Source organism: Megalops cyprinoides, chromosome 1 (assembly GCF_013368585.1).
Source record: "Megalops cyprinoides isolate fMegCyp1 chromosome 1, fMegCyp1.pri, whole genome shotgun sequence".
Classification (NCBI taxonomy): domain Eukaryota; kingdom Metazoa; phylum Chordata; class Actinopteri; order Elopiformes; family Megalopidae; genus Megalops; species Megalops cyprinoides.
This window is the reverse complement of record NC_050583.1, coordinates 70,293,977-70,318,113: the sequence shown is the minus strand read 5'-3', so window position 1 is coordinate 70,318,113 and position 24,137 is coordinate 70,293,977. Positions and strand designations below refer to the sequence as shown.

Below are 24,137 nucleotides of genomic sequence, written 5' to 3'. Positions count from 1 at the left end.
CGTTGGTGTACAACATATGCCATAGCAACCATTCAGCCAATAGTCGGCATTAAAGGTGTCGGCCAATGGGTTACGTTTGTTTCGATCACTGGTTGGAGGGTTGATGCCTGATTCCGCCATATGAGGCTTGAATTTACCGCTAACCCTGTTGACTTGTTTTCGCAATATTAACTACGAATTGTATGGCATACAATATCAATAAATAATTTCATACTAGGAAACACCTTTAATATACATTTTTGTTTTACAATTTAAATGATTTTAGGTGTAACACAAGATTTACTGTAACATTTTGATCAGGCCATATTCAAAAGCTACTAAATCTAAAATCGCGACTCAACCATGAAGGACCCTTGGTAGCATGTTCGAGTGTTGATGCAGGGAGAGGTTGGTGACGATGAGAGATAGATGCATACATAGGTGCTTCATTTTTCATAGAAAGTTAACTTCTTAACTATTTTTGCCTTTACGTTTACAAGATGGCGGAAGTAAAGGTGAAACAAGAGTCTACTGATCCCGTGGACATCGAAAACCGGTATGTCACAGTGAATTTTATCATGCTAGCTAGCTGGATCACTAGCAACGTTTGCAAAACAGAAAAGTCACAATAAACCACCCTTTCTCTTGGTCAGCTATAGGTGGCAACTATCTTGAATTTGGTTGCTATAAAAACATCCATTTATTTTATATTTGGGGAGAACACAACATTAGCTTGCGAGGTTTCTGTAATTTCTCATATTCATTTGCGTGTGTTCTCTTAATATTGTGGGTACTCCAGTTATGGGACATACAACAGACAACTGGAAAGCAAGCTTAATTTGTTGGTAGTTTAACGATTTATTCAAGCTCAGATAGTCGCTCATCGTGAGTGTTGCATGATTTGTGTCAAGTTTTCCGGATACCTCACACTTTTCTCCACTTGTAAGGATAAAAGAGCTTTGCCAACAGTTCCCCCACGGAATAACGGACCAAGTGATCCAGAACGACATGCCTCACGTAGAGGCGCAACAGAGGGCTATGGCCATCAACAGACTGCTATCAGTAGTAAGTCACGTCATTCGATTCAGCTAAGGAAATACAGAAGTAGTCGTCGTGTCTCTTGTACAATCACATAAGGCTTCAACTGTTCTGTTCTTTGTTTATTTCCTGGCTCACATGCCTGCCAGAACGATTGGGTGCTCTGTGTTCACGAACTGCTACAGAAACAAGATTGTTTGTTTATTTCTAAAGGGACAGCTAGACCTGTTAAGAAACAGCACAGGACTTCTGTACAGATTGAAAGACATGCAGACGGCAAGGTGAACATTGTACTCATCTCCAAACATAATCCCCTTTTCATGTCCTTGTGTGTCTTTTGTAGATTTTCCCTTTGTGTTGTATAAACTGCTATGCTACTTCCAAAATATTATAGCATGAAGTTTAAAACAATCTTTCTTTTTTTCTTAAGTAAAATGAAGGGATCTGACAACCAGGAGAAGTTGGTTTATCAGATTATTGAGGATGCTGGAAACAAAGGTACAATTTCAAGTGTCAGTACAGCCCATGACTTATCTGTGGGTCCCAGACTGTTTTCCATGAGTGTCACACATTTTGTCCCCTAATGTATTGTTGCCATTCAGAGAAAATGAAAATCAATGTTAACACGAACACATGTAATTAAAAGAATTGTCCCTTGCATAACTGGATGGAATGTGACTTTGTTTTGTCCTCCGTTGCAGGAATCTGGAGCAGGGATATTCGATACAAAAGTAATCTTCCCCTGACAGAGATTAACAAAATACTGAAGAATCTGGAGAGCAAGAAATTAATCAAGGCTGTGAAGTCTGTGGCTGTAAGTCAGCATGAGAAGATTTGCCACCATGTTTGCTAGCCAACAACTTCCCTAGTTTACAGTGTATAGTTTGTATGAAAGTGATGGAAAATCAATACGACTTAAAAAATAAAAAGACAAATAAATTATGATGATGTATTTATAAATTAGTATAACCTGTGTAACAAATAATACTTGCCAAGTTTGATAAGAAACTCTGGTCAAATTCTTCATTTGTGTATCAAGATATTTAGTGTGGGGAAGGTAGTGCATGTTATGTAGATATGCAGACCATCTGTTGATGAATTGTGTTTTTGTTTCTAGGCTTCTAAGAAGAAGGTTTACATGTTGTACAACCTGCAGCCGGATCGCTCAGTAACAGGAGGGGCTTGGTACAGCGACCAGGACTTTGAGTCAGAGTTTGTGGAGGTGCTGAACCAGCAGTGCTTTAAATTCTTACAAAGCAAGGTGAGAGTAGCAATTCATACCTCTGGAGGTCTTTTCAAAGATCTATCTTGTCATTATCAAAATGGCTATTTCCCTGAAAGTAGTGACAGACACTACACACAACCTTGAACTATAGTGTCAGGATTTGCATCATTCCAGCACAAAGAGCCTAGTTTGCATGTACACGATCGAACGTGTATACATATTATCACATCCGTTAAGATCACGTTGAACAACACTCACAAACCAATAGACTGTGATGAACTGTGCTTTCATCCAGACATCACCTCAGTCACACAATATACAGAAGTGGTTTTAGAACTTTTTTCCGGCAACGCGTTTGAAAAACCAGCTCTCACAAGTGACAAACCATTGTGACCAAAGAACAACAGAAGTAAATAAAAAGGCACTGAACATACAACCAGACAGAGTTTTAATGTCCCATTTGAAAATCTCATTTAGCACAATGAAAATTTAATAAATTTGAAAATCTCATTTGATCAGTATTATCAAAACAAATATTTATTTATTTTTTCAATAAATGTAGTAGTATCGCCAGAAGTTTGCTTTCTCAGTATGTGCAGTAGGCCTGTTTTTTATTATCTTCTATTATCAGATTGTGTTTTTCAATAAAGGGCCGATTTAGACTTTTTTCCCGCCTCACTTACGCACAGTTACGCACCCGCAATTCTCTTAAAATGGGTGGTACAAAGCTGAGTGTTGTGAATACATGTAAATTGCCCTAGAAAACCACACCACTCTGCCAAAGCCTTGTGACCAACAGATTTTCTCAGAGAATTATTAGTCCTCATTGCAGGAAGTAGTCACAAGACACTCACTTAAAGCATGAAAGCTGAGCAGATAGTTCCAAGAAAATAAAGTAGTTCTGGAAGCAAGATGGGCCTTTTCAGTGCTTAAAATTTAAAAAAGGTCAAAATGAAGTTAAAAATGTCAGGATCTCTCATATAAAACATAAAAAAATAGTGTGATCAGTTCAGAGTTGTTTTTTGTCACTTTAGTCATTGGGAAGTGTTATATCAACGATACAGCAAAAGAAAACCAGCCATAGGATGACAAGATTAGAACATATTGTTGAATTCTTTATATGAAATGGTCAATTTAAAATTAAATGTGGAAGAATTTTAAGAAGGCATCTGTTTACCCTTGCGTCTCATACAGGAACTGGTTAAAACACATGGACACTGATGGATAGATTGTCTGTGACCTGAACTAATTAGTTTGTACTCCTAGCTAGCTTGCTTGCTTGCTGGGACTACTGTGTCAGCTTTTTCATGGCACTGTGTGGTTTTCCCTTTGCAGCTGTATTTATACAGTGGTCCTGTTGTGATCATCATGGGTCTATATGCAGTGTAGCCTTGCTAACTACCTACCATTTCAATTATAGCTATTGTTACTGCAACTGAATTGACATGATGCTCATCCCTTTCAAACACAACAGTATTAAAATGTGATGTAGGATAATAAAATGAATGCAATTGTATTTGCTACACAAAATATTGACACCATGTTTAGGGACAAGAGCTGTGTCATGATTTACTACTACACTAACTGGAACTACTTGGCCAGGACCAAGAGAACACATCTTTTTCAGCATAGACAAGACTGCAGTGCAAATTTTCAGCCATCATGAATTGCCGATCGAAAACATTGTAAACACTGTCTGTCGACACCATAAGATCTAAATGAGACTCAAGGTTTCTTTGTGCCCAGCTCTGAAGCTGTTGGAATGCTGTGTCTGGATCATGTATGCCGCCTTCATCGTTGCCAGAGACTGGCAACTGCAATATTTTGCTCTACAGACCTCTGTCTAGCTGGTAACAGATACTTTTACGATTGTTCCTATGCCAGCTGTTTCACAGTACTGAGCTGGGGCTAGCCTCCATTTCAACCATGGCATACAGAATGTTTTTGTCAAATAGATGTCTGAATTGTCACGCCGACAGTGCTATAATGCAAATAAAATTATTTTCTTTTATGCCATTTATTATTTTCAAAGAACAGCTGGACTTTACCTGCAACTCACTAACCTTAGAAACGTGTGTCACTAAGCCTAACTTAAAGGGCACATGGTGATTTGCTCTGTAATACCAAATGACAGGTGTCATTATTTTCAGATATCTATGTACATGTGCGTGTGCACATATGACCAATGAGCACCTTAAGATAATCACATTAATTTATCACACTGGTTGAGATGAACATCCGTTAATGAATGCATCTTGCAGTCTGCTTCCAAGTTTCAGATCACAAAGAAAATATGCCATGTTTAAAGAAAGTAAACACTCAACACTTCCTTGATAGAGGAATGATATAGGGTTATCAAATGGGGTGAATTTATTCAACTGTAAAATTCAATATATGTCAAAAGGAAATTGTTTTATATGTTTATTGTCACTGACCTTTGCCTATCTAGTCACCAACAATGTTGTTACACAGCATGGCCATTGTGGGTTCATGACTTATTCGCCCTTTGCCCATGGGGAAGGGCTGTGGAGAGAAAAGACACTTATGTGGTAAATTAGAATACACAGTTCTTGGAAAATAATGAGACACATCCATATTTAGAGCAATACGCCCTCATTTTGGGCAGATTCCTTCCAAAACACATCTCCCACATAGGCGCTTAAGTGGCTGTGTAGTAACAAAGGCACTCAACTCTGCGGAAGCACATAAGCATGTTTACACGTGTATATCAAGTCATAATCGGCCCATATTTGCAATATATTTATCATCACTGTCACAGAACAAGTTTGTAAGTCATTGCCTGATGGTGCTACCAGGTGTACAGCAAATAGAAATGTAATTTTACTCTTGAAATTGATTTACATCGTAGATCTACAATTTGGTTTGGTGAGCCAATTTAAATTCCTACAACCCCCCTGTGGGTCCTGAACCAGACTGTGCTTTACAGTTACTGCTAGACATCGGTATGAATGGCAGGGAGCAGGGGCTGCAGTACTGTGGCCAGCAGGGGGCAGGTTTTCAGCAGTTGTGGTTGACTGTGCCGTATATTCTCCCAGGCTGAGGTAGCAAGGGACAGCAAGCAGAGCCCCATGGTGCAGAGGAATAGCTCCTTTGCCACTTCGCATGAGGTGTGGAAGTACATCTGTGAGCTGGGCATCAGCAAGGTGAGGCCAAGATCTGCCATAACTTTACATTAATAACAGAGAAGGCTCTACATCCTTCTCATTGTAAAGGATTCTGTGGTCTACAGTAGTATGCAAAGGCCTGTGCAGTGAAGTTTTTTTGAGCAAGAAATTTTTGACACAAAGGGAAACTGCACAGTAAAAACTGATTTTATTTTGTTTCCTCCATTCAAAAGAGTTGGTAGTCTTGTTCCTATCGTCATTTATGTCCTGAAACAAACCCAGTAATCATGAACTGAAGCATGTGTTCAAAGTGTCCGTCACCAAGAGAAAAACTGTCCACAAGCATCAGCTCAAAGCAGGCACTGCTGACATCCACTGATATTTACATAATCTGAACACAAACATTAATTTAGGTTAGTGGACTGGCACTTTGCCTGCTTGTTGACTGATTCTCATCCACAAGCAGAAAGCTTGCCCTGGATCTCAGCACATTCTTATATTATGTGGAATGGCTGAGAGCAGGCACACTTCATAAGATGTGGTATCCAGATCATTTAAATTCTGTGCAGCTTTGTCTCTAGCTCACAGAAACATTGTACACATGCTTTGATTTCAAAACACCGGGTTGAATTGAAGACATGAGTGTAGGGATCAGAACAGTATTTCAAAAGAACAAATCAAAATCCAGGTAAATCCAAGTACAGTTGTGCATTTTGGTACAAATCTGTACAGGGCAAGACCAGACAGCCATCTTGAACTGTTCCAGGTTGAGCTCTCCATGGAAGACATAGAGACTATCCTGAACACGCTGATCTACGATGGCAAGGTGGAGATGACCATCATTGCAGCCAAGGAGGGTACGGTGGGAAGCGTGGATGGCCAAATGAAATTGTACAGAGGCGTCAACCCCATCATTCAGCCCACGGGCTTGGTCAAGACCCCATGTGGCCTCTGTCCTGTAAGTCTTTTCACCTGATGGTTTTCCATTTTGTCAGACATGCAGAATGCCCATTGTTGCAAATGGAAACTATCATTTTCATTTCTTGTTTTCTGTCATCTTAGCAAAACCTGAAAACACCCTTTATTAAAGCACTGGATATACTAATAGTGTAACATTTTTCAGCTTTAATCACTTTACAAGTGAAATAAACATTGGATTTAATATGGCATTAATGTTCTCTAATACCTTTGTCTTGATATGGATGAACTGGAATAAGCTTTACATTCCCCCTGAGTAAAGCTTGTCAACAATCACCCTTTCATGCATGCATTCCCTCTCTCTTGTTCAGGTGTTTGATGACTGCCATGAAGGAGGAGAGATTTCACCCTCTACTTGCATATACATGACTGAGTGGCTGGATTTTTGACCAAGGGCTATTTTTTTTCTTCTGTTGTGTGAAGAGTATTACTTAAACAGTGTTTGCAGAAGGCTGGAATGTCACTGGATATTTTTATTTCAACTGCTATAGATTTATCGTTTTATTTTGTGCAAGATACATACACTGACACTTAAGTTATCCCTCTTTATAAAAACCATACAGGCCAGAGAAGCTGTGGTCGTACATCTTCATGGCCGGACCTTTGAGAAGACTTTTTGTATGGCAGCTGCTATCTAGCTTCAGTACCAGAACCATGATTAGCTTGGTTTCCCACCTGACTGTCTGCAGAAGGCCGGTGCAGGTGGACCTGGCCAAATTTTGTCACCCAGCAACCAATCTACAGGCAGGCCGTGATGAAATCGGTCTTTCATCATTAAGTGACTTAAGGTCAAAATGACTGATGTTCATGGAGGAGCAGTTTGTCTTGGTTTAAGAGCATCTGTGTGTAGATGCTGATTTACTTTCATTGTGCTTACCCCTTAATGAACATTTCCCTGTACAGTAAGTAACCTCAAGGTTTGTCCACCAGGTTTATAGGCACTACTGATTTAAACAAGTTTGGGATGTGGCTAGAGCCTAAAATGAAACTGTCTTAATCCAATCATAATGTACATCTAAACAAGCCTGAGTTAGCCACAGTGGTGATGTACTTAATTTATACAGGGGAAGTGAGTTGTTTCTTCAGTGAAATATGAAATAAAATATATTTACAAAAGGTAACTGTGTTGAGGTCCTTTATTTGAGTGAAACATATTAACTAAATCCAATCAAAAAGGATTTGTTCCCTGTAGTTTATATAACACCAAGTCAGATTCCAGTAGTCCCAAACATTACCAAGACCGCTTATACTGCCTATGTGGGCAGTATAGCATAGTGGTAAGGAGCAGCGCTCGTAGCTGAAAGGTTGCTGGTTTGATTCCCCACTGAGGCTCTGCCATTGTAGCCCTGGGCAAGGTACCTAACCCACAAGTGCCTCAGTAGATATCGAGCTGTATCAATGGATTACATGTCAAAACTAAACCAACTAACTCTGGTAAGAGCTTCTGCTAAATAATAATATAATATACAGAATGGTGACATTGCACAGCATACCTCCAGGCATGAGCACTTAAGTGAAATTGGGCACTCAAACTACAGGTAAAAGGAACAAAACATATTCTCAAGATTCCTACATTCTGAAATGCTTTCTTTGATGAAATCTATGCATGCTCATTTTATTAAGACTTGCATAATTTACATACAGTACTTGTAATCCCACCTGATTTAATACCCAGCACAATACCACTGTCTGTCCATAGCAGCTGTCTCATTGATGTGACAGGAGGAATTTCCAGGTTCCTTGCTGCTGCTCATTCAGCTTCCCTGAGCTTGTGCACAGCGAGGATGAGCTCAGGGAAGTGTGTATTCTGGAAGTGTCCGCGGTCGGTGTACTTGTGCAGCTGTGCCTGCAGGCCATCGGCCACTGCCTGCTGCTCACTCCAGGGCAAGAAGGGGTCATCCGTGGAGCCAAACTGCACAATGTGAGCGCAGTTTTCCCGGATCTTCACCCACTCCCAGGGCCGGCTGAAGTACCCTGAGGGAAAACAACGTGATATGCTAACAAGGAAAAGTGAAAGGATATGAACCATGTGTGACACTGGACCAGGTCCTTCAGCCCACAGGTGTCTTAATAGCTTAGCTTAACTTTACTTAATAACTCAGCTGGCTGTCCATCTGTGAGGTTATTATTTATTTGGTCTAACAAGTTAATCAACGTGAAAACATTCACACTTGTGTAAGGAATATACAGCTTCTTGAGCTGTGTTTTAAATTTTACAAAATGTAATGTAAATCTTTAATAAGATAAAAAATTAAACTGAGAACAGAGGGTTAAATAGAACCCAACACGGTGCCCTCAAGGAAATATGTGACACCTTTGCCAGTCTGGTACTGCTCATTATCAAGTCCTTGACAGAAAGAAATGGAAATAAGAATTTGGAAATAAATTTCACAGTCATTTTTGATAAAAAGATCCATTTCTCTCCGTGCACCCATGTAGGAAATTCAGCCCTCTGACACATGGCATAATAACTAGACATAGCATCGCAGCTTACCACTCTCTCTTTCATTTTTGTCGCCCAGGTCTGAGGTGTAGGCACCCACCAGCACAATAGAATGCACCTTGTGAGTCTCTGCATACCTGGACAAAAAAAAAAAAACTTGTTCACAGCAGTTCCACAGAGAACCATGGCTCTGAAAAGGGACAGTTTTATGTATTTAACCATTGCATATTCTTGAAAATGTCTCTGTACCACTCAATTGTTCAAACACTTACTAAAGAGTTCTGCAGATGTGTCAGGCCATTTGAGCTTTGACTTATTTATTCATTTTAGGATAAAGACTGCATTATTAGTATGCTGATGCCTTTTAATTCACATCCAGGAGGGACCAAAGCTACCGTGAACGCCCCTACAGCCTCCAGTGTCATGTAATGCTAACTACATATCAAATCAGTCAGTATTCTGCCGTGTATCATTGAGTAATGTTAATGGAGCAAAGCCGTACCTCATAGCGGCTGCAGCTCCAGAGCTGTGGCCGATGATCACTGTCTGTTCATCGCACCCCATTTCCTTCTCCATGAATGGTAACCACAGGCTCTCCCTGGCGGTCACTGCATTAACGACGGACAACCTGTCTTTAATGTGAAACTGCAACCAGAACCCTCGAGTCGACAGGAATGTTGTGCTGTAGTTCTTAGCTTACCAGGGTCAGGCATGTTCTTAAGCAGGCAAATCATATCTGGCATCTGTGAGATAGACATGACATATATTAGCAATACATCCGTGTAGCTGAACATACCATACTATTGTCTCAAATCAAAAGTAATCAGCGCACACTGTGAGATGAATAAAGAACATTGTGCTAAGAAGTGGAAATGCGAGTTTTTTGAGGAACATTAGTAGCAAATTCCACTGGACACCGATAACTACAAAATAGCGAGAAGCTTTAGTGATTGCTAGCTTAAGTGTTGGCTTAAGAAGAGGTCTTCTGCTAACGTATCCAGGTAGCTATAGCTAACTAGCTAGAAACTACCTAGCTAGCATGCTAGCCACCAAACGCAGACACATTTGTGTTTCGTTTACCTTATTTATTTCTGTTTTAGCCCATCCATACCAGTTGCAGTGTTCCACGTCTCCAGCTCCATTCCCTGGAACAATGACAGCTTTACACAGCGGCATCTTCTCTGTATGGTTACGGAAATTTAGAACAATCGCCTAGTCGTATGCGATTTGTAGTTCTCAGTTACAGGAAGTGTCCCATATCCCGTATCCGTCCAGCCCCGCTGGCTATACATACAAAGTGGAAAATGTAAGACTTCACTAAAAATCAAGCACCTTGATGACTCTGAAGTGTGAGTACAAATAAATAAATAACATAGTATACCACACGCCAGCAAAACAAATGTTAGAAAGGATCACAAGGAATAAATATTTTAAACCAAGGAATTATACAGGACAGTCCATGAGTAAAATATATTAACTACACTCCCAGGCAAAAAAAAAAAAAAAAATGGGCCAAGCCCAAAATCAAGAGTCAATAGTGTTCCACTCAGGGTTGATGGCTTCAAACAGTTGATGAGTTGTTGAAAAACATTTCCTGGCTAAGTTGTTTAATGTGAGACCAAATATTCTCTATAGGGTTCAAATCTGGACGCTGGCCAGGCCAAAACATGAGCCTGATTGACTTGTTCTCAAGCCACTTCTTGGTGGTCTTTGCAGTGTGGGCAGGAACATTGTCTTGTTGAAAAATAATGTCTGATTGTTCCTGTTTAGAAAACAAGCAAGTCTTGTTTTCTAAAGTACAATGTTGTACTCCAAAGCATTAATTGACTTTTCACAGTGAAGCAGCTCACCAGTACCAGCATCTGAAAAGGTTCCCCACACCATTACACTGTGGTAGAGATGCATATTTTGTGTTTCTCACCAGGTCTTTGAAGATACCTCTCTGGAGCATCACCATACAACTCAAACCATGATTCATCACTCCACAGAACTCTGCTGAACCACTATGAATCAAACTTTCCATATTCTGACAAAAAACTTCATTCTGCCTTTGATGTTTTTCTCAGACAGCAATGGCTTTTTAACACATCTTCTAGACACAAAACCTGCAATAGACAACCTTCTGGTAATTGTTGTTCTTGAAAGATTCTTGTTGTCTGAGGTCTTGAATTCTTCTGACAGTTTTTTTTTCCTGTCTTTGAGAACTGTAAATTTCAGCAGGTGGTCATCCCTGCATGACATGGCTTTGGGCCTTCCAGATCCTTTCTTTCTGGCAACATCACCTGTTGTTTCAAAGCGTTGATCTATTCTCTAAATAGATGATAGAGAAATAGGGATTTTCTCTGCCTTAAGGGTCTTGTAAATTTCAGAATAACTACAGTTGGCCTGATGAAGACTAGCTATGCGATTTCTGACAGCAACCCTGCATGATATTTTGCTTTTCTTGGAGCAGATTTTCCTTGGGACTCACAACACTGCATATTGTAGATCTCTCTGTCACTCCTGGCTCCACTTATGAGCTCATTATCAGGTCTTTGACGGGCTGCGTTAGGTATGGCAGATCACCAAAAAATGACTTAACTTTTCAGAATAAAAACATCCCAGAAGATATTTTTAGAAAATTTTTATATCAAACATTTTAATCATTATCATTATTTTACTTTGTGTACAAGAACACTATATAAGTGAATTTCCCTGTTTCCAGCTTTCTCCCCAACAATTCACTGCAGCAAAAGTTAACCAGCAAATGGTGGCACAGAAGGTCTCAGGAATGTATTTGTATAATTCTTGCTAATTTCCTGACCAATGATTTGTTATTAAGACCATAAAAAGCTTAATGTTTTACGATTTTGGGCTTGGCCCATTTTTTTGCCCGGGAGTGTATATAAAAAAATAACAAATTAATAGTTCACCATCAAAATGCTGTCCTTTGTCTTGCTGAGTGGCGTCACTAAGCGCCCTAACAGTTTTGTTTGTTTGCTTGTTTTGTAAAATGCAAGGCATTTCCCTTTTGTTTTTTGTTTCACTAATCAGTTTGTCATGATGGTAAAACTTTTTTCCAAGTTTTAGAAAGATGGACTGCCATTACAATGATTTCTTTGCATAAACTAAGATGTTGCACTATGAATGTCTTCACTGTGAAAGCCTCTGTGGGATTAATCAAAAGCGGTATTTGTATTTACATGCCTTTGTGTACATGTTTATTCTGAACAAAACAAAAAGAGAAACATTAAATTTAGCAATGTTAGCAACTGTAAGGCAACTATTAGATTTATGTTGGTCATCTTCTTTCCAAAAGTTTTCAAAAATAACTACATATTTATTAACAGTCAAAATTTTGCTTCTGTTTCATCCAGTTCTAACAGTGCTAGCCAGTCCAATGCCTCATTTACACAGCATGCAATCAGATGACTGTCAGGCACTTGACACAGTAGCTAGCCATGCAGGCCTGCTTAGCTTTGTACCAAGCCTTGATGTGCAAGGGAAAAATCATGAAAGGAGTGTATTTGTGTGTAACTCTTAATTTTTTTAATTGTTCTGTATTACAGCCAGTTACTCTTAAACAGGACTAGTAAGAGTAAAAGACTGCTGCAAGTTAACAAGACATTAAGACAATGTCAATTTTAATGTGCCAGTGTAATGTTGCTACAATACTGCAATGTTACACTGTCACACTCTAATAGTATCACGTTGCCTCCCTGCATTGAGAAAACTTCTCTGGCACCTTCTCTTCACAGTCTCTCAGTGTGCATGGCAACAATTCCAAAACAAAAAGGCATGCTTGGAACAAGACTGGAGACACCTGCCCTGGGTATAAATTTTGTCCAGAAACTGAGAAATTTATCAGAGATTGAGCTGAAACCAGACTGCACGGTAATCTGGTTTATGCCTGAAGCCCAGGGATGTGAACAACCTGTAGGACATGTCGTTGCCCTCTTCCACAAAGCAGTACACAGGGTGGCCCTGCTCCAGAAGATGCCTGGCCATGATGGTAATCAGCTGCTTGGCATAGCCCTTGCGTCTGTGCTGAGGCATGGTGTAGAGAAGGCCCAAGGCACAGTGTGGATAAAGCAACAGCCAGGAGACTGGCCTGCCACTTTCGTCCATCACACACAAGCTTGGGTAGTTGGAGATGTAGTTTAGCACAGATCTGTAGCTGCATGCATCTCCTCCATACTTCCAGTTGCTGTTGACTAGCTCCGCATGGGAAGGGGTAAGAGGGGTTATTCTACTTGTGAAGTCGCTAAGGAGAGAGAGAAATTGTGTCACAGTTCGGGTCAAAAGCTTGAGACTGATTTACACTGCTGGTGATGGTATCTGATGGTGACATTCACACCCATTTGTCAATTTAGATTGACTGCAAATGCACCACAGTTTGGGCACAGCACTGTCTCTTTACCATTCAGGGTCCTTGAGATGGCTGGCATCCTCCAGCATCAACACAAACATGGATGCCACTGTCTCTGTGGGTGTGTTGTTTTGGACAGCAAGTTCCTTCACTGCATCCAAGTGGTTGATATCAACACCTTGAATAGAGGCACACAAACACTTTGCTTAATTACTCACAGGCCTCTTAAAGTATAATGCATGCAAATAAAATGACATCTAGCATGAGAAAGACTGGTAGTCTCCCCACCAAAATCTAAAAAAACTTAAGCTTTACAGCCATCGTGGTATATAGTGAAATTTACACCAAGTTCTACAAACACTGCAGTGTGGCTTCTCTTGGTAACTTGTTGTAGTTGTATAAGCAAGGCTATGTTTTCATTTTCACCTGCTAATAAAGTAAATCGGTTCCAACTGACAATACCAGAGGCACCAAGCAGTTTGTGCAAGCTCTCCTTGTCCTTTGAGTAGATACTGTATATGTTAAAATCCCCTTCCCGATCCAGAGAATCCTGTGTTGACTAAAACATACAGATTAAACAGTGACGTGAGTACTGCATAAATGTTCCCAAACTCAGCATGTGCCTCTGTGGTACACAGGTGGGAATTTTATGAATTTTACATTAACCGGAACAATAAGGAATACAGGTTTGTCACCTTTCCCTCCGAATGAACAAATCCAGATGGCCAAGAAAAACATGCATAGTTTCAAGAATATGATAATTCTTCTAAACATATGTGGTTAAGTGCATTTGTGAAATGGACACAAAGTGTTATGTATTTGTTTTACGTACCTGTTTTTGCTTACATATGATAACTCTGAAGTCTGGCCAGGAATCAGCAATGACTTCCAGATTATGTGGTTTGCCTCTGTTGATATTAAAGAGGCAGCCATACACCTAGACAATTAACACACAAACATGTGTTATAATGTCAGGGTAATGGAAAGTAGAGGTCACTTCAGATGGTAGGGTCATTTCTCATTTACCTCAGACTGTTAACCAATGTTTCCTGGTCATTCATATAAACAAATCTGAAGTTTTGGCACTGTATTCCAAGTAGGGTTGCCAACTTCGTGAAATGGAAATAAGGAGGACGGTGGGTGTTGGACTGAGGAGCTCTGACTACTGTGAACCTATAACAAATATAATGGGTCTTACACCTGCATTACCCTTCAGTAGTAGACTTAATGTATCTAAAGATAACATAAAAATGCTCCCACATACTTGGTTGTGAGACGTCCTATCCATACCATACATAATCACATCAAGGAAACTGCAATGGCTTCAACCATTTACCAGACATGCATCTATAGGCCCATGTATTAAGACAAGCAAACACGCAAACCTGAATTTGACCAGTTTTGTATTTTTGAGCGATAGAAATACGTATATAACAGATTATCATCCAAGAATTTTATTTGGACTGTGCATTACATATATTATTTTCTCATTCTGTAAAATAAAACATTGTATTGTTTTATTAAGTATTGTATTTTAAAAAAAAGTATATAAATAACAGCAAATAATTAAACAATCTCACGCTGTAGCTTTCGCAATAGCACACAAATTTAAGACAATCTGCGATGTTTCGCGAGCATAATCATTTATTCTAATTACGCGATCGGTGTTGATTATTCTGTGAATTATTTGTTATATTGTTAATCAAGCAGGATAAAGGGGAACAGATTTAAAGTAATGATAGATTTAAAGGTAGTGTTCGGTCTTCCCCTGTTTCCAGCTCACCCACCGCCACTGTTTTTTTGTCAGATTGCAAATAGCCAAAATATCTCCAAGCTACTGAAGCTGAGTGACCTTTGTCGACGATGTCTTCTTCCTTCGAGCTGGGCCAACCTGTCAGCCACTGTCTGTAAACAATACCACGTGCTGGCCTGAATTTAACCTCTCACCGTGCAACTTAACGTGCGCAATGCATACCTCTATTCCTGTGGCATGATTAGTTCGTGATTCATTTCTGTGCAAAGTAATTATATCGAACATTTGGAAAATTATATGGCGATAATTATTGTTATTGGTTTATCGCCCAGTCATACTTTTGAATAAAACAGACCTGGTATTATGAAAGAATTTCAATCATTAATTGAAATTCCATTTCAGTCTAACCTGTAATATGCTATTTCTCTCCCATAGGTTTGCACTGAATCATTCTCAAAAATACGGAACAAAGCGCGTCCCGTATCAGTTCAATACGGAACACGGCTTTTAGTTTCTAATTACGGGATGATTCTGTATTTTACGGGACGGTTGGCAACCCTAAATTCCAAGAAAATTAGGAGATATTCATTTCAAATATAACTCAAATTTTAGCCATCATTGTTTTCTAAATTTCCAGATCCAAATATGTCAGGAAACAAGAGACCTAAAATAATTTGTTACAGGTAACATTGGCTCATATTAAGTCATATGAATGACTAGGGAATACTGACTAACAATTTATATATTGTTTGATTTTAAATACAAGTAGTAAAAGAAGCAAAAATACTTCTTTATGAAAACAAATTCATGGGAAATTAAACATGAAATTCAAGTCACAGAGAATAAAATGAGATAATGCTCTGTCTAAAATCAAATTTGACAACTTGACAACTGAGGGTGAAGACAGCAGTCACTTTAATTCTTAGTAAATATAGTAACAAAAGAACAAAGTTTACCTTAACTGATTCGGGAAATAATCCTTTTAGCATATTTTCTGCCAACTTCAACTCTTCTTTTCCTAGAACAAACATTATGCTGCCTATATACGTGCCTAACAGTGAACTGAGACTACAAAATACCCCAAAGCTATCACGATTTCTTGGAGTACTGACGGCTGCACCGTAAATTCAGTCCCGGAAGTGTTTTGCTTTTGTGAATGATGCAGAGAATCTTTAAGGACAGCACAAATGAAACCACATGACCAAGAAGTTAAAGTTCAAGCGAAAACGTCACACACCTGGTCCGTGGTTCCGTGACCCGTACATTCGGTCTTGTTATTACACCCTGACTCGAGGAAAACGAGAAACGGCATGTTTAGTGTTTTTTTTTTCAATCACCGAATGTGAAACGCAAAAAAATCACACTCTTTCCGTTTTTGAGTCTGAAAATGGGTAGTGTATGTGTGATATTTTCATAGCATAGTGATGCACGTACGTGGAATTCGCTCTGGGTAAGCATCTGCGAAATGCGGTTAACGTAATATACGACGGACGGATTGACGGACGTTAGCTCACAAAGCGACACTAGGCCTACTTCTCCTTCCTCTTTGATAACGACATTTGTATTGCTTGATATCAACAGGTTGGTCATTGATCAATACAACAGCAGACACTGTAAAGAAGCTGGCCAACACTACTCACACACACACAATTAAATAAATTGAAATTTTAAAAACACGGGTAAAATTTTCAAAAAGAATCAGAAAATTTATTTACAACATTAACACAACAAAAACCAGACAGCTATAAACCTGTCCCAGCCCAGCTACACAAAACATAGCCTACTTGTCAGCCACACACCTATTTATAATGACCCTGAGAAGGGCAGGTCTGGCACATTATCCAGATAACTAGTTTACATAACTTGTCCCTTGTCACTAACAGACAATGGCAATTGCAATTAACCTGTTTTGAAGTAGATCACTGTGAAGTAGTAGATTTGAATTAAGAAAGTGACACAAGAATCCACAGTTACAAATTCAGCAATTAAGTAAAACATTGAACAGTTAAGGGGGCAAATGAAGGCTCTCATTCACAGTCATGTTGTCAAACATGTTGTATATAGTCCACTTCTGGGCGAAACAGTGTATGAGCTACGCAGCAGGAAAATATATAAATAACAACAAAAGCAACAACAACAACAACAACAACAACAACAATAATAACAGCAACAATAACTGGAAGGCTAATACCACTTGGTCATTTGGAAAGTAAAAGTTGTGTTACTTTAGAAAATGCACCTCAGTAGATGTAAAAATACCCCTTGTAACAACTGATAATGCTCTAACTGTAATGATGGATAATGCTATACCTTTTCATAATGTGATACATTTTTCAGTGATTTTGATGAGGTATTACATTATTTATTTATTTTATTACCTCATTCATATATTTTTTGTCACTTAATGAGGTGATTGTAATGTGTTCAACAAGTTTATTACACTATCCAGTTCAATTATATAATACAACATTCATTACATTAAAAAGTTATAACATTATTTGCAGTTATGACATTATTGGTTGTTACACAATTTCTGAAAATGACTTAAGTGAAAGTAAAGAAGTAATCAGTCAACAAAAGGCTTAAAGTGTGTATGGCTAAAATTATACAGTAGAGCTTAAACTGATTAGGAGTGCTTAAAAAATAAAATGATAATTCCATTATAAAAAAAAAACACCATATATACTGTATAGTACTCATCCTTACTTGACTGATTGACTGTGTCTCCCAAAGTACCTTGATATAAAAATATAGCTTATATGGGAAACACTGACCCAGCCACAACAGTGTGGAGCCCTCATTGGCTGAGGCTAGGTCATGTGATATGGTAGCTGACGCAGACGAGCCTCTGCCAGAGTGTTTCGGCTCAGGAGAGCGAGTCAGCAAGAATGCTAATGAAATACAATAACAGCTGACACCATTATGGCAAAACAGAGACCCCTCGTTGATGCTGCATTGGAGTTTGGTTCAACAGAAGAGGAGAGGTGACATGCAGATGTCCTGAAAGAGAGATTCCATTTACTGAATCCAAGTACGGGCAAGAAGCAGTGGAAAACACACCGATTTTTGTGTTTTAAGAAAATTACCTCCCGGTAAGATTAGTGCTTGCATATTGGCCTGTTTTGTCATGTTTTAATGCGTACCTCCTACATCTTAGCTCTGCATTTGCATTTGCTGATTTCCTTCCAAATATCACTTTGCTGAAAATTGGCTACTCACTGAGGAATGTATTGTGTGTGCTATTTGTTTTTACCTATTTTTACCTTTTAATTCATACACTTCAGTAATGCATGGAGAGCTAAAGCCTATAAAATGCTATAAAAATGATTTTCAGATGTGTTTATAGCATCACCTGCACTTGAAATCTGTATCAAATTGGCATGCTGAAAAGTAGGTGATGAGGAGGGAAAGCTTTTTCTGCATAAACTGTATTATTATATCAAACTATGTAAAAATAGCCAGTTCAGATTCAAACAAGCCATAGGAAATTGTTTGACCAAATCAAGAATGTCTTCTGCTTCAGATAATGCTGGAGTAGCAAGTAATTATCTTTGAACTGTCTCACACACACACACACACACACACACACTTTTTTCTACATCTTAATTAATTCTGATCAAAATATTGATGTGACAGAATGCCAATAAATGCACAATGGTTCCTTTGCTCAGTCTTTCAATTGTATTTCAGCCTGGACCCCACAGGGATGGCTACATTAATCTCCCTCCTTCTCTCACTTGCCATGGCAACCTCCTTGGCAGGTGCCAACTCTGATACCATCAATCCCAGCAGCCCAGAGGTTCTCAAGGCAGCTGACAATGCCATCAGCTTCCACAATCGGATAAACAGCTATACCTATGCCTTCAAAGTCATCACCGTCCAGTCAGTCAGCAGTCAGGTGAACTGAAAACTACAATTTAATATTATCCTTTCTTTCTGCATTGAATCACATCACATCTACATAGAGAGACATCTGAAATAGGATGAGGCCACATATTATTACTGCTAAAACAGCGGGATTGAAATAATGCGGGCACTTAGGACCAATGGTCTTGTTTATCTTTTGTCATCATAGGGAGAGGTACAGCAGACATAGCTTGTTTCACAGTCAGGATCATGTGTGAAGGCTTAGTTTGGGGGTTAATAGCGTCTGACACAACAGGCTTCAAAACCATTCTATGGAAATGTACGCATACACATGGTTCTGCTCACTGGTGTGGAAGCTTGGCTTCTCTTGGATGTTTGGCACAAACTACACGCAAGCAACTCAAGACTGATGTGAAACCCAGTAACCACAGAGAGACATCACAGCAGGTGAATGTGGACCTCACAGGTGATGCCAAAGCACTGTACAACACTCTCATAGGCCCTATCACAGGCCCTGTCCATTACAGGCAGACACAAAGGTGCCAGCATTCTGCAAATGATGGTTAGAAATAGGGCATCCATTAAAAAAATCAAGGCCATATGATATGATATAAGGAAGTTCTTGTGTGCTGTTAACTGTATGCTGCTCATACTGTTAGGAGAAACATCTCTTGATTTACTTTTTAGCAACAGGAGTTAATGAGTCAGGAGTCTATGTGACGGACAGGGTAAATACCGGTTCTCATTCTGCTTGTGACTTGCAGATGTCTCCTCCTGCTCGAGTAAAGTACACCATGAAAGTGCTGGTGGGAGAAACAGCGTGTAAGAATGAACCAGATGTGAACCTGGCCAAATGCAGCCTGCAGAACACACTGGATGTCAAGGTGAACTAACTTGATTTAACTGAGCTGAGGTGACAAGAGTTTGGACCATAAAGAGTCTCTACTGTAATGTTACACATCTTTACAAAGTGCTGATTTGTCTGTATGTTTTTTATACTTAATGTGTTTTTATGTAATTCACAACACATAGAATCGCACAATTTTATTCCACACACAAGGCTTACATTTATTAATTTCATTTATTACATTTATTCTGAAATTAGAATTTTGTAAGTCCTCTGACAAGGACTACACTGAAAAATACTGTTGAAATTGCAATGCTTAAAGTATATTGCAAAGATTAAAGTATAACCTTTTTATACATTTTAAGTAGAAAAATATCAAATATGTATTTTCTCCTGTTAAATCATGTTTTCCTTCTTAATTTTATATTGTTTGCATGTGGTGTACAATAGGTTATATATCAGATACTGTACATTATTAACAAAACTATGTTCTTTACATTATGTATTTTATATTTTAGCACACTGACACATGCTACTTGTTCAGAATCACATTATTTTGAAGCATTATGGTAATGAGTCCTACATACTTTTGAATCTCATATTGTGAAAAATGTTTAATGCTATACTCTTCTTCGTTATCAGACAATGACTTGCGATTTCGTAGTGCTGGCTGTTCCATACTCCAGTATCCCCAGCTACACTCTGAAACACCAGTGTAACTGATGGAATTTTGGCAACAGCTCCCAAGATGAAGAGTGGACTCAACAGCCAGTCAATAAGGATACACTCAGCAAACAACCAGAGGGACATTACACTCATTCACCACCTAATGCATTTTGTTCACATCTAAGAATCTTCTGTCCTTGTCTAGAAAAAACACTTAAAAGAGCCCTTGAATGGGCTTGCAAAATTCAGACTCCATCATACACACTGTTTGTAAGGATTTTTTGTCTGTATCCACAGACTCTTGCCAGTCCTTGCTCTCAAATGTAATTTGTCAGTTGACGTTATTAAAGTTATTTATCTCTTCATTACTGAATGTGCATTGTACTATTCCTTACAATAATTTTGTGCTTGTTGTGTTATTAAATCATTCAGCTGCAAGTTGTCCGTTCATATGTATTGTAACTTCCATTTGGGTGTGTTTCACAGTGTGTGGTTACATTTAGGTCCACTTAATTAGTAGAGAAAAGCTCATCATACCCCATCTAGTGGTCGTCATCCACTCAAGGCCTGTTTGGGCCAGGCTTTGCATAGCCATATGGGAAAATGAAGATATGAACTTTTAAGTTTAATAAACCAAAATAAATAAATACTGATGATAGTATTTACAATCATAAACAAGCTTCTTTTCATTCAGTAAGTGAGTCCCACAATAAGTCTGCTATCACATGTAGGTCTAGCTAACTCTTTGTGATGGTGTCTGTTCATCTGGTGTAACATCTGCTTGTTAATATGTATTTCAGAGTAGGTGCTGCTCAGATTCACAGCATAAAATGATATAGCTGATGCTTGTGAACAGCCAGCTACATGCTGTTGGCCAACTTGCAATAGGGATCACCTGTTTCTGGTGGTGCCCAGGTCACATGACGTGTACTTAGAATAGCACTACAGAAGTTAATATCAATATCACATTTGCCTAGACTAGCACTACACGAGGTAATATCACCTTCTGGCTCATTGTTTTTCTTTGATTCTGCCCCTGGCTCATATGTTTGGCTAGTCTGTGAGAAAATATAGTTGGCACTACAATTATTATAGTTGCACATCCCATGCTTCTGTATATTTAAACTACAGCCAGTGAGGACAGAGAACAGGGGGGCAACACTACATAGAGCAATAGCTAATGTCCCTTTGATGGTGCTTTCATACCAGTTTTGCTGTAGGTTCTGCTAACTCTCTGTGGGGTGTGTTTGTGTGAGTGTGCGTGTGTGTGTGGGTGGGTAACTGAAGTTTTCTATTCAGTGAGTTATTACCCTGTGTTTTGCAAAGGGGGATTTACATTGATCATTTAAAAAAGGAATATTACAGTCATAAGCTTCAAACAACTTCATATTTGTCCTGCTGTGCCAGCCATCTGAGTTCAGTCAAAGGACACAGTTCTTTTGTCTCCTTGCCTCCCTTCAAGCTCCCTGCCAAGAAACAGAAGAAAAATCTTGGATTATCCACAATGCAATACATTCTATCCCAGATGACAGCTCCATACTGATTTTATCTTACATTATGTTAGTTGATGCTCTGCTCCAGAACAATTTACATAGTTTATAAGTTACATGTTATGCACTGAGACAATTTTGGTTAAGTACCCTGCCAAATTAAACAGTGCCCATTCTGGGAAGTGAACTAGCAACCTTTGGGTTAAGGGTCCAATTCCTCACCACTACACCATATAGCTTGATGTATTCACAATTATAATCCCAAGGTAACTAAATGCCCAGGAACCTGCACCTTAGGCTGATGGTGTTCTGAAACAGTCTCTGTTCAATGTGCTACTTTATCTTGTCATTGAAGTTCTTGTGGGCTGCCAACATTTGCTGAATTTGCCTGCAGCAGCACCTAAAGAAAACAATGGGTATAGCAATCAGTGGTGCTTCAACCTTGAAAAGTCCTTTGCCTGTGTGGACAAATAGATTGCGACAGACAGCTGGAGAAGCATTCCCAACCTGACTTCTTGTGAGGCGTCCTGCGACATTCGGCTGACAGCTTGCAGGAAGCAGTCCATGAGTTCCTTCTTACACCGTAGGAGACGAGAAGCCCCCATGCTCTCCACAAGCACTTCTAAATGCCTGGCAGTGCACTCCCTTACAGCAACATTTTTGTCACTATAAGAAAGAAACATCATTTGGAAGAAACAGTCTTACAAAAGCAAGAATCTATATACTGGCAAAGGTATGAAGCAGAGGTTAAGACCCTGGACCTGAAGGTCATGGGGACAAAATTGTTTTACTCTCAAAAAAGGCAATATACATCAGTTTTAAATGCAGTTATTCCTATGTCAATGGAACACCCAGTCTTGGTCCATCTGGGATTTGAATCCAAAGTCCTTGTTGTCAGTTCAGTCAAGTAACTGCCTCTACAATAACCAAAATGTTCCTGTTAATGGTTATAATGAATGGGTTAATGGGTTCTAGCTCACTTCATGCCCCCATCAAGCAGGGCTTTCATGATGCGACTATGGGTACAATTCTGCACCATGTGGCCCAGGGCGATGTCCACATCCACCCGTATGAAGGCATTTGACTCCCCAGCTTTGTGGAGCAGTGCTTTGGTTGTCCAGTCGAGCTCCTTATCCATCCCTCTCCGCAGATGGAGGTATAAGATTCCCAGTGTTGCCACGGCAGCCCGCGAAACAAGAGAGCGTAGGTTCTGCACCTGTTGACACCCCCCCCCCACCCACACATACACACACACACACACACATACACACACACACAGAAACAAATGCGCCCATACATGTTATTAGTACCATTCTACACAGTGCTACAACACACAATGTATCCAAAATGATGGCAGCAAACCTCCTGTATAACAGCCAGGCAGACATCGTGGAGCCTGGTCTTCAGGACATCTGAGTGGCCCTGAGCCAGCCTACGAACACAGGTCAGGCCTTCAATCTTCATCTCCCTGAAACACAAATTAGCCAAATAAAAGGACGCACTTTAACATGCAGCTCCACTCAATTGTTTCTTGAAGAAGTATCTAGTTCTTTCCTGACAGTCATGTCCACACACTCTGCAGAGCTTCCAATACCTCCAAGGGAGTGACATTGGTCAAAGAAAGATGGTCAAAGATAATCGGATACTGTGTCCCATTCCCACAAAAGAAAAAGAAAAACTATTTTACCCCTATTTTTCCTCAAATACCAGAACTACAACTAGTAGTAAGTCTCCACCCACCAGGCATCCGAACTGAGTAGCTGGAGGCTTTTGTCCATTACTAGCTTGGGTTTGGGGAATGGTGTTGGCTGCTCCTGGTCCATGTTGTTCTGGATATGAGACCCTTGGGACAGGTTGTCTGATGGGGCCCCAACAGGCATGGTCAATAACAGGGACATGACATTCAGAACACAACCCAGAGCATTCTAAATCACATGTTGTCTTTTTGCCTTTTGAACCATTTATTGAATTTTCTATTAATACATTAAACAATGTTGTATAAATAGTGTAGGTTTCCTCTGGATATGCTTGAACATTTTTCAAATAAGAGATGGTTATTTGATTCACCACACATTTTAACAACCTAAAATGGCAATTTAATGGAAAAAAACCCCATTGTATGAGAATTCTGACCTGAGCTTTCTGTCAGAGGGATACAGGCCATCATCACAGGGGAGATCCTCCTTGAAAGGGGCAGGTCTATTGGTAACACAGTGGTTGAGGGTGTCTTGGGATGATGAGACTGCTGGGTTATGTTGCTCTTCTTCAGGGTTTTGATTCCCATTTGCCAAGGTGGTTTGCTTGTTTGCTGATTGGATGTGAGCAGCGGCTGTGTGTTCAACTGCTGCATGGTGCTGCCGTTCGTCATGAGGGCTTGT

The 24,137-nt window shown here is 39.6% G+C and overlaps 3 protein-coding genes across 4 annotated transcripts; 1 reads left to right on the top strand and 2 right to left on the bottom strand.

Moving 5' to 3' along the window:
• Nucleotides 1-369: 369 nt before the first annotated feature.
• On the top strand, nucleotides 370-7,406 carry polr3f (polymerase (RNA) III (DNA directed) polypeptide F). The gene is made up of 9 exons (XM_036538878.1): nucleotides 370-535; nucleotides 927-1,044; nucleotides 1,231-1,298; nucleotides 1,448-1,515; nucleotides 1,719-1,831; nucleotides 2,135-2,278; nucleotides 5,299-5,406; nucleotides 6,134-6,325; nucleotides 6,657-7,406. The coding sequence occupies exons 1-9, from the start codon at nucleotides 480-482 to the stop codon at nucleotides 6,732-6,734; spliced, it is 945 nt and encodes a 314-aa protein (XP_036394771.1). The 5' UTR covers nucleotides 370-479; the 3' UTR covers nucleotides 6,735-7,406.
• A 70-nt stretch (nucleotides 7,407-7,476) lies between these two features.
• Nucleotides 7,477-10,038, bottom strand: rbbp9 (retinoblastoma binding protein 9). The gene is made up of 5 exons (XM_036547619.1): nucleotides 9,869-10,038; nucleotides 9,489-9,531; nucleotides 9,291-9,396; nucleotides 8,840-8,925; nucleotides 7,477-8,319 (listed from the first exon to the last, which is right to left on the bottom strand). The coding sequence occupies exons 1-5, from the start codon at nucleotides 9,962-9,964 to the stop codon at nucleotides 8,096-8,098; spliced, it is 555 nt and encodes a 184-aa protein (XP_036403512.1). The 5' UTR covers nucleotides 9,965-10,038; the 3' UTR covers nucleotides 7,477-8,095.
• A 2,101-nt stretch (nucleotides 10,039-12,139) lies between these two features.
• Nucleotides 12,140-16,019, bottom strand: si:ch73-106k19.2 (glycine N-acyltransferase-like protein 3). 2 transcript variants are annotated; one of them, XM_036542895.1, is made up of 5 exons: nucleotides 15,846-16,019; nucleotides 13,969-14,073; nucleotides 13,563-13,695; nucleotides 13,188-13,314; nucleotides 12,140-13,031 (listed from the first exon to the last, which is right to left on the bottom strand). In XM_036542895.1, exons 1-5 carry the CDS (start codon nucleotides 15,918-15,920, stop codon nucleotides 12,632-12,634), a joined length of 840 nt encoding a protein of 279 aa, XP_036398788.1. In that variant the 5' UTR covers nucleotides 15,921-16,019; the 3' UTR covers nucleotides 12,140-12,631. The 2 variants fall into 2 exon arrangements, with proteins under 2 accessions (XP_036398788.1, XP_036398797.1); XM_036542904.1 differs by having other exon boundaries at nucleotides 13,599-13,695.
• Nucleotides 16,020-24,137: the final 8,118 nt, after the last annotated feature.